Consider the following 11156-nt stretch of genomic DNA (forward strand, 5'->3'; position numbering starts at 1 on the left):
TTAATGCGTAGGTATTGAAAGTGAAAATATTTTGATTGAAAGAGTTTTTATTTGACCCAAAATTTGTGTTATTTAATTTGTTCGTAAAATAATATTTTTTTGTTGGGTTATGAATCTTGTAACAAAAAGAGTTAAGCCTTTTATGATTTTAGAACTTAGCATTTTATGTTGTGTTGTGCTATGCTTATTGGAGAACATCCATGTAGATTAATAATAATAACAATGAGTAGCACTTTATGTTATGTTGTGCTAAATGTGTGCAAAGAATACAACTTTGCTAAAGATTTTTGCAGGTAAGCACATTGTAAGAGGAAAAGATTTGGTGCGCGTATTGAGTCGATCGGTTCTCACAACACCTAGTTGGTGTGTGGTAGCGACAATCTATTTTGGAAGATCTTGGAGTAAAGCTATTGGCTCCGCTGTGAGTTTTAAACTCTGATTCATAGGTCTTATTTTTTTTTATGACATAATATACAATTTCATTTATTAAAAGAAAAATCAAGTGATGAAGGTGCTGCTTGATTGAGTTGAAATTTACATTACATGAATATTGTAATTTGATAAGTGATGATCCTTTGTTGATTATTCTATTTCAAAGAAAAAAAAAATAGTATCTAGCATTTATGTTAGCTATGACATGCTAGATTAGCATGGATACTTTAAAAGTATTTGCTAATTTTTCATCTATATCATTTAGCTTTCTAGTTTTCATGACATGTTGATTATGAATAAAATATATGTAATTATTGATGTTCTTATTGAGGCTCAATTAATATTTGAGAAATTTATTGTATCATAAGATTGATACCAATGACATATTTATGACAATGAGTCAATAATTAATAGTTGATTATTATTTGGTTGAGCCTAATACTTTACATATTTATTGGACTTTAGGTGGAGAAATTGTTTTTTAAAAATCTTGATAGAACTTGAAATATGCAACCCCTATATATATAATATATAAGGATCATGTTGAAAAATCACAAGTGGTGATTAGTATTTTAAGACATCTTTAGAATTGTCAATTGACAGAAAATAAAGAAGAGGAAGTGACATATCATACTTAGAGAAAGATGAGCTCATAGAAGTCATTTCTTAAAGCACTTGTGAGCTATTAATGAAAATTTATTTTCTTGTGAATATTTGGTTTATTCCATTAATATTTAGCATGATAGATTTATATATGTAAATCTTGGTTACATCAAGTGGATGAAAAGAAATTAGAATATTGGAATAAATGATGAATTCTATAATTGTCAGTTTTGGGTTATTCACCAAAGTGTGGGGGGAAGCCATTATTTTGTTTGTCACATTCATAAGCATTGTTTGGAATACCTCGAAGTGTGGGGGTATTTAACAAATGTTATGTTACCCAAACTTAAAATGAGGAAACTTGGTTTTAAAACCTATGATTGTGATTTTATTGGTTTTACATGTAATAGTTCATGCTATAGATTCCCTACTATCAAGAGTGATATTTTAGATTACAATAATATTATTGAATCTAAAAAATGTTATTATCTCTGAGCATGTGTTCCTTTGAAAAATAAGGAAAAAATTATTTCATGATTTTTTGGTGCTTCTAATAAAATTGTTGATGATGTGTAAGAATTGAGAAGAAGCAAGTGAGCTAGAACGGAAGGAATCTCGGTAATGATTTTATTGCTTATATTGTTGATAATTATTCAATATGTTATGATGAAGCAATTAAATCTCTTTTTGATGCATTTTTTTTTGTTAGAAGCTATAAATAACGAATTTGAATAAATTATGTCTAACCATGCTTTGGAACTCGTTGAGTTACCTTCTAAGAGTAAATCAATTCGTTATATATAGGTGTTTAAGAAGAAGCTTAAACAGGATGATACAATAGATAAGTACATGGTAGACTTGGTAGCTAAAAGCTACAAGTAAATGCAAAATGTTGATTAATTGATACTTATTTTTCAGTTACTAAAATTGCATCAATTGGAATGTTATTTGCCATTGTTTATATTTATAAACTTGTTGTACATCAAATGATGAAAAAATTTATATGGAGCAGCCCGAGGGGCTAGTAATCCCCGGTCAAGAATATAAAGTGTGCAAACTGGTGAAATCCTTGTATGGATTAAAGCAAGCTCCTAAACAATGGCGTTTGACAAGGTGATATTGTTTAATTTATATTTGATTAATGATGCAAGTAAATGCATAGCAAGTTTTACAATAATGAATGTGTCATTATTTGTTTATATTCATGACTTGCTTATTTTGTGAACTAACATTGATGTTGTGCATGAAGTTAAAAGATTTCTTGCATCTAATTTTGATAGGTAAGACATAGGTAAAGCGAATGTCATGTTGGACATTAAGGTTATTAGAGATAATTATTACATTATTTTATCTCAGATATATTATGCTCGAAAGATGCTTAAAAGATATGAGCACTTTGATTATCCACCTATGTTTACATCATATGATTCAAAAATATATTTGGTTAAGAATCACGGTGATTGTGTTTTGCAAGAAAAATATGCACAAATCATTAATAGCTTGATGTTTTGACAAACTGTATATGCCTTGATATATATTACATATATTGTTAGTAGATTGAGTAGATATACTCATAATCATGGTATTGAGCATTGAGATGCTATCTCTAAATTGTTGAGATACTTTAAAGGCACAATTAATTTTGGTTTGTCATGTTGTGATTATCCTGTTATTTTGAAAGGATATTGTGATGCTAACTGGATTTTTGATTCAGATAAGCAAAGCCTACTAGTGGCTATGTGTTTACTCTGGCTAAAGGAGTTATCTCTTGGAAGTCCTTAAAAAAAAAATTGCATAGCAAAGTTTACTATGGAGTCAGAGTTAATTGCCTTGGAGAAGGCAGGAACTGAAGATGAATGGCTAAGAACCTATTGGTTAATTTATTTGTCTTTATAAGCTAACACAGTTCCACCTATGTGTTTATTGTGATTTTCAGGCTGCCAAAGCTCGAGCAAATAATTTATAATAAGAAAGTGCACAATATTGTGAGGCAGCTTATTGAGGCCGGTATATGTCCATGGACTTTGTGTGGTCATAAAAGAATTCTGCAGATTCTTTGACCATGCCACTAGCAAGAAGGCTAGTGAGAGAAGCATCGAGGGGGATAGGACTGATACCCAAATCATGACACTGTGATTGATACCCAACCTCTGTGATTGGAGATCCCATGAATGGGGTTTAATGGGAAACGAAGTCACAAGTGAAATGAGGTATGGTACTGTCAATTTATGTTTATTAACTATCTTGTTGAAAAGATTAGTTATGAGTCCATCCCTATGGTGTAAGACAGTACAAGATGCAGAGTGATTAAGGATGAGCTTAAAGCTCTTAATGGATCCATAGTCCCTACCTGTTGGGATGGGGTGTTCCCTGCACACACTCTTGATGGATACCACCTATATGAGTGTGGAGGTGCTATCTCCTATGAGACTTGGGTAGGTCTCTAGAGCGCTCATGAAAGCCATTTTATGGTGTAATAACAAAAGATGCAGAGTGAGTAAGGATGAGTTTAAAACTCTTAATGGGTCCATAGTCCCTACTTGTTGGGATGGGATGTTCTCTGCACACATTCTTGATGGACGCCACCTATGTGAGTGTGGAGGTGGTGCCGCCTCCTATGAGACTTTGGCAAGTCTCTAGAGCACTCATGAAGCCCAGAGGCGCATGGCCTGTATAAGGCGCCAACCCGCTATAGAACAACCCAATTTCTTTGATTTAATTTGATTTGATTTGTTTTGGAGAAAGTTATGTGGGTGATAAGTTTGATTAACTTATGGATTTGGTTAAAAGAGTCTAACTCTACCACGATTCATTAAGTTCCTAACTTATTAATCCTAGGTGTGGTTAAAACCTCCGGGTACCACATCGATGCATGCTTTCAATCTCCTCTTATTTCAATGTTTGTAACATGTGGGGGATTGTTGTAACATGTGTTACAAACATTCATTTTTTCGGTCCTTTGAAACCATTTTATTATTTGATATTATTATCTTCATGAGTTTTTATGAGAAATAAAAATAGCTTTAATCATTTTGGTTTATAACGGTTTGAACATTAATATTGTTTACAAACAATCTTTAAGTTATGGTTTATTATTAATATTTATTACCGTTGGGTATTAAAATAGTTTTATGGAAAATAAAATCACTTTAATTTAGTTTTCTATTGTTTGACCGTTGCTTGGAAAAATGGTGTTGACCAAGCTTTTATGGCATTTATGTTTATTATGACCGTTGGTCATAACATTGGTTTTATGTTTTGTTTATATAAGGCACAACTGTACTTATGCATATAGATATATATATATTGAGTTCTCTAAAGATTTTTTTTTGGATATATTATATATTACTTTCTCTTGTTAAACCCTTTGGTTTTCTAAGCTAGAAAGCTATATGTTATATTGTTAGTTTTTTCTACAAAATAATATTCCGAAATCCCTCATCTACTTTGATAATTGGGTTGTTCTATTACTCTTCGTTATTTGGAAGTGCGTCCTTAACGAAGGTAGACGTTATAGTCTAATCCTGGGAGGTTGCGTGTCAAAGGATCCGATCGCACCGAGTTATACACTCCGGGAGGCACGAATCAACCTTTAAGGACAACGCTCTTGCGTGATTCTATAGCATTGTGAGATCTTTCTATACTCTATTTCCATCTCTTGTATTTTATTTATTTTATTGTCAATATTCATATTGTAATTATTTTATATCAATGAGAATTTGTGCACCATCCAAAATTATTTCCAACAATCATGTCTCAATCTCAATCTCTCTTTGTTCCCCTTTATTTTGATAGTAATTAACTGTCCTCCGGAAGGTTCGCATGACTTTCAAATAAGGATGGAGGAAGAGAGCCTGTTTTGGAAGAGACTGAGCCAGAGCAGGATTCTGGTTCGTTTGAGCCCAAGAAGGAGCCGGATGTGGACCCCAAGGGAAAGGTCATCGCCAAGGAGGAAAAGCAATATGCCAGCTTCAAAAGATGGGGTAATGGTGCACTAGGAAACTTCAACTAATGAAGTCTGCTGCATACCCCCGACTTGAAAAGAAATAAAACTATATCTATTGCTTTCCAACAAAAACTAAGTTATCAACTAAATGGCTTAAGTGCCAACTTGTGCATAAGATTTTTGAGTACTTTAGCTATATTGAACCATTAATGAATGTCTTGGTGCATAATGATGCCACCAAGACGACAAATACGCATGAGAGAGGTGTCGACCAAAAAGTAATAGAGTTAAATTGAGATGGCGGTGTACTAATATTAGTGTTGTAGTTTTTTTATAGCACCTAAGCCAAATCCAATTTTTCTTTAGCTCATTCGGTTTACTGTCACATCATAACTTTTTTTTCTTTTTTAAACTAATCTCATATTTACTACCTTATCCTTAAATTTATTTTCTTTATACCTAACAAGCTAATCTACTAACTTTAACCACTAACTAACTAACTTTTTAACTCTTTAATCTTCACTAAATTAACTAATTCCTCCATCCCTAAAACTAAAATATTTTAATTATTATTATTTATTATTTTTTGCACTTCTTAATATTGGGTGTTACATGTTTCACATAATTAATTAAATTAGTTGTATTCAAGTCGACCCATATAATCATATTATATAACCATAATTGGATACGATATTAACATACCCATAAACCCGAATGACCACCATTTGCAATGGCTAAGACCCGGAAAGAAAAAAATAAAAATTAATGCATTTTCTTCAACAACAACCAAAAAAAAAAAAAAAAGAAACAAGTATTTTACACATGGGCGACTTCCATTGGCTTGTTTTAAGGAAATAAACGTGTGGAGGAGCTATTTTTGGGCGAAATAAAAAATGAGGTCGGTAGAATATTACAGAACATCTGTTTTGAAAACCGAAAACCAACCGAACGACAGCCTCAGAGTCAAGAGACAATGGGAAGCAATACCTTTCGCTTGGTACAACATTCACACAGGATTCCATGGCCTTGACTTTTGTTGCTTCTTCTCTTCACCCAAAACCTTCTACTGCCCCTCCTCCACTTCTGTTCCCAAAACACAAGCACCTCCTCAAGCTTCACCACTCTTCTTCTTCTTCTTCTTCTAGTTTTAGAGCATTTTCTCAGTCAGAGGGAGTTGAAGGAAGAGTTAAAGAGGAGGATCCCCCTGTTTCTTTCTCTGGTAAGCAATTGTTACATTCTTTGACAAACTGTTTTATCAGCTTCTTCTTATTGGTCTGGAAAAGCTTTCACTCTCATATTTCTCTACCATATATATATATATATATATATATATATATATAGTTGGCTCAGTAGAATCTTATTTTCTTTAATGCTTTTGGTATCCTATAAGGAATTTCAACTTGGGTGTGACAATAATTTACATCATCAACTTGTGTGGCAGATGTATAGCGGTGTACTAAATTCTAAATAACACCTAATTTAAAGGTCCCCCTTGTATAATATTTATCAGGTCAAGAAAAAAAGAAAGCAAGCAGTGATTTTTATGTATGCTGCTTATAAATTGTTTTTGATAATTGGTATTCTAGCTTTTATGAACAAATTCTTGCCAATTTTTTCTTCTGAAAGAATTGAAGTGCTTCATGTATGCCCAAAAATCATATCCCCAATGATTTCTGTGCAATTTACTTGGTTGTTTGATTCAATAACTCTTAAGCTGTTTTAAGTCATTTATGGTGATGAGATTCTTCGAACTCATCAAATTTGTTTCTCTGTAGTTAATGTTTTCTTTCTGACTGCTTGATGCTTTCTCCTTCTGTTACCTCAAATTTTCTGCTCCCTTTTCCCTCGAAAGGTAGCAGATTCTATCTGGAAGGTTATTACATATTGTTCAGTGATGCAAGATACTATGAATTGCAAAAGTTTGATATTGTTGCTGATGTGCTTTTGATGTTAAAAGGGTCTTCTTTATCTTCTTCACGCACGCAGCTGGATCTGTTGGAACAACTCACTTCCACAAGCTCAGCTGTTGATGGTATGTGAATTCATCCAACATTGGAACATTCATGCTCTGATTCTCTCTTCAACGAAAGGAACACAATGAGAAAGGGGAGAACCATTTTACATGAGAGAAATGCTACACGAACTCTCTCTTTTATACTCCCAAATGCTTACTCCCTAGCGTTGCAGTTGCAGAAAGAGAATAAGCAGATGGGATTAAAAAACGTTGTAGTGAAAAGCTGACGTGGCAACTACCACATTGGAGAATAAGCATTTGGAGTGTAAAAAGGGGAGATCGTGTATCATTTCTCTTTACACAAGGATCGCTTAAGGTTCAACTTCAGATTTACTTATGGTTTTATCTCATCTTTAGGTTATGAGAGTGATGGCAGCTCTGGGAGACGTACAATCCGTGAGCAGCTAGCACAATTGGTTGGAGACAGAGATGATGATTTCACTATTCCCTTGGGTAAAGATTTAAAGAAGGTTAGTGCCAAGTTCTTAACCATCTCACAGAAGAGAAATATCAGAAGACAAGCATACCTGGATGAAGTGTCTCAGAGGAATGATTCGGTTTTCTTTGCCACCATTGGAGCTTTCATAATTCTTCCCCCCTTTATAATATTAGGGATTGCTATAATAACTGGTTATGTACAGCTTTTTCCATGACATAAATGATATAAGAGTACTATAGTGACATTATGATTCTCTATCATTGATTTTTGTGCTTTACTCTTCCAAGTGAGTTAATTGTATACAGTGATTGTTTTATAGAGCAAGTCGGTTTAATTAAAACACTGCCAGAGAAGGCGGCGATTGAATGTAAGTGCCGTTCGAACGTTACCTAGGGTTTCAAGGTTTATCGCATGCCGGGATTGAACATTCTTCAAACATCGTTGCGGGTTGAAGTTTCTGCCTAAATTATTGAACAATCCGTTCGAACATTCATTGAACGTAACTAGGAGCAAAAGTTTATGTGAGGCACTTGAGGTATAGAAGTTTGAACTTTCTTCCAACGTCATTACGAACAAGGCATACTACCTAGAATTTTGAAGTCTGTGGAGCTGCCACATTAGAACGTTCGAAGAACGTTGTTGCGATAAAGTATTCTATATTGCACTCTGAAGTTTTTCAAACATCAACTCAAGACTGACTCAACCACTAACCCTAGAATTACAACCAGCTTAGTTTCGACACTGAATATGCCAATACAAATCCTAACCGTTTCTAATGAAGAAGTCAAATAAAAAACAAAAACATCTGTACTTCATCTTATATGATGTATCCATCCCAACACTCAATACCTTATGTTTTCTTAACTAACAAACACCAAGTAGCCCATTCTAGAGAAAACCAGAGAGAAGAGAGAAATGCTACACTTTCCAAATTTTTTCTCCAGAAGTTGATTTTCAAATGATGTGTCACCATTCTATGAGTTGGTGACACATTTCCTAAAATAATATACACATTAGTTGGGAGCCAACTTTTGAAAAATAATTTTGAGAAGTGTAGCAAATCTCGAGAGAAAATGGGATGACAAGGGTAAAAAAAAAAATTCTTGTTAGTAAAATCAAGACCCTAGTTCATTTTCTTCATCAACAAGACTTGACCATCAATTCCTTTTGTGTTTCACTTGGAGATATGTGTTGATCAATAGGCCTTATTGGGTCATCGCCCAAAATCACTCCTTGCTTCTTTGTGTACACCCATTTGTCTTGCAACAGGTAGAAGAAGGCAATGAAGGAAATCTCAGTGGTGAAAAGGATAGTCCAAAGCCTTATACTTCTTGATGTCTTTTCGTGATAGGCTTGTAATCCTGTATATATGTTCAGAACTCCAAGTATGGATACTGTAGTTCCAAGTAGCCAATGCACAAAAAACCATATACTTCTTGCTTTAGACCCCCTGCAGGGAACAGCAAAAAGGGTGGCAAACTCAACAACAGAACTTATATTTACTTGTATTTTGCTCTCTACTGTGCAAAATATGCTCAAAGGCGTACTTCTACTATGTCTGCTCAGTTACCAAATGGAGCTTGATACTATAAATTAAATGGTTTACCTCTGGGGCCTTACAAAACCAATTAGGGCTTGCAACCATATGATGGCATATAGGAGTACCCCTATCCTTTGGTGATAATTGTTGAAGGAGTTGTTGAAGTTTTTGATGGACATTACTGCTCCTGCCGTGGCAAGAAGTACCATGAGTGTCTGTTCAACACAAAATACTTACTTTCAATCTATGAATGAGAGCAAATATAGAAGTCATTAGGCAAATAAATACATTAAAATAAACACTTGAGCCAACCCAAGGGTAATAGCCAAGAGATCAAGCCTCAAACTAGATGCTCAAAAACCAACTCCCTGCAAGAACAGGGGACAACCCAAAAAGGGTCAGCAGAATCACTCTAAAAAGGGGACAAGTAAAAAACCAATAAAATTCTCAATGTCCGACCAATTATACTAATCAACTATGGAAATAAGGGGCAACCTGTAGTACCATAAATAAGCCAGAGTCCCAAAGCCTTGAGCCCAATGAACACCCAAAGGCCTACGAGCCTTCATAATCACAAGCCCACTAGGTCCCAGTTAAACAAGGAGTCTTAGATAAAAGAAGGGGATCATCCTCAAATAAGGAGTCATTTTCTCCTTGAACTCTCTCTTTTCTAATTCTATTTTTTCTCTACCAACACTTTACTGGCTTCACAATCGGAGGCTTTCCGCCGGCCACGGCCGACCCACTCCGGTGGCCGTTTTCTTGTATTGCAGGTGGTCCCTTGACCAGTCCAACCTTGCAAAAATATGCTTCTGTGTGTGTATATATATATATATACATCCACTTGAATGTATTAATTCCTTACTTTGTTACTTGAGATTGGGATAATGCCACACCTAACGTCATAATTAAATGTGTTCCATGCACATGTTAAATTCCAAATAAGATTGGAAAGCGATGGATTTTTAATCAGCTGGAATATTTTAACTGCCTTTCTTGCCTTTTAAGCATTCATGATAATCCTTAAACTTTGAGGAATAATGAAGTTTACTTGGTGTTCGTCATGAAGAAACTGTGGGCTATATTAAATAATCTCAAATCAGGAAGGTTTATTAATTACTTTAAAGTACCTTTCACCATCATTACAAGTCTTAAGAGTGGGGCATGAAAAAAAAAATCAGAAAGCAATTAAAACGAAATCTCAATATTGTTAATAATCTAGACATGTGGAAAATGTACATGATAACGCAAACAGGAGAAAGAGAGTGAGAAACTAGCCTGTAAAATTGCATGAAGGTAGAACAGAATTTTGAGCCTTCTTCCACATTCCTCTCTGTTTGACATTCTGATAACAAGTATCCCAACAGGCATCAAGAACCCCAATGAGGCCCAGAGGAGAAATCCATGGAGCGTAATCTCAAACAGCAGCTTCTGACTCTGCTGTTGTCATGACATATATTGTATTAGAAATAAAGAAGAATTTGCAAGAGATCAAATGGAAGGAGGAGAAGAAGAAAAACCTTATGATGACTGCTGCCTTTATTGCCTGCATGAGTTGTAGCTTTTGAGTGTTCTTGAGATGAGCTGGCAAGTGGTAGAACAAGAACAAAAACACTTGCATGGATGGTGAAAGAAACCAATTTCTGCAGAAGTTGCATTCTCTCTATTTCTCTGAGGAAACAGATGAGCAGTGGCCTCTCCTTTAAAGATCTAGAAACCTTTATATACTTCAAAGCTTTGAATAGCAGTTAGAGGAAATAAAGTTTATACATAAAAATAAAAATAAAAATAAAAATAAAAGAGGAGACAGGCTGAGGTACTTGATGTTCTCCAAAAACAGCGACAGCCACTTGAATACTCCTCTCTCACTTTTCCTCCCAACTTTTTGAGATTAAAAGCATTAACCCACTTGAACAATGTATATATATATATACTATGTAGACAGTAATTTTATTTAAGGTTGAGTTTAATCTTCCACAAAAGTTGTTTGGTTTGTAGAACGAGAAGGGTAAGGCCTTTTAAATAAAGAGCTAGGGATGCTGCATGGAGGCTGATGGTTGAGGTGTGAAGATCATTTGAGGAAGAAAAGAAAGTGGAGATTTCAACCATGTGGGGTTCACTTATGACAGCCTTTTTGGGATGGTGGAGAAAGTGGAATTTCAGGGCAAAAAGAATGGATATA

At 34.6% G+C, this 11156-nt stretch overlaps 2 protein-coding genes across 3 annotated transcripts; one reads left to right on the forward strand and one right to left on the reverse strand.

Moving 5' to 3' along the window:
- Positions 1 to 5901: 5901 nt before the first annotated feature.
- On the forward strand, positions 5902 to 7694 carry LOC132182335 (uncharacterized). Its single transcript, XM_059595552.1, has 3 exons — positions 5902 to 6200; positions 6939 to 7013; positions 7353 to 7694. Exons 1-3 carry the CDS (start codon positions 6002 to 6004, stop codon positions 7646 to 7648), a joined length of 570 nt encoding a protein of 189 aa, XP_059451535.1. The 5' UTR covers positions 5902 to 6001; the 3' UTR covers positions 7649 to 7694.
- A 385-nt stretch (positions 7695 to 8079) lies between these two features.
- On the reverse strand, positions 8080 to 10760 carry LOC132181523 (cytochrome b561 domain-containing protein At4g18260-like). 2 transcript variants are annotated; one of them, XM_059594780.1, is made up of 4 exons: positions 10495 to 10760; positions 10253 to 10411; positions 9041 to 9189; positions 8080 to 8884 (listed from the first exon to the last, which is right to left on the reverse strand). In XM_059594780.1, the coding sequence occupies exons 1-4, from the start codon at positions 10630 to 10632 to the stop codon at positions 8575 to 8577; spliced, it is 756 nt and encodes a 251-aa protein (XP_059450763.1). In that variant the 5' UTR covers positions 10633 to 10760; the 3' UTR covers positions 8080 to 8574. The 2 variants fall into 2 exon arrangements, with proteins under 2 accessions (XP_059450763.1, XP_059450762.1); XM_059594779.1 differs by having other exon boundaries at positions 10253 to 10414; positions 10495 to 10757.
- Between the last annotated feature and the right edge of the window lie 396 nt (positions 10761 to 11156).

Source organism: Corylus avellana, chromosome ca5, assembly GCF_901000735.1.
Source record: "Corylus avellana chromosome ca5, CavTom2PMs-1.0".
Classification (NCBI taxonomy): Eukaryota; Viridiplantae; Streptophyta; class Magnoliopsida; order Fagales; family Betulaceae; genus Corylus; species Corylus avellana.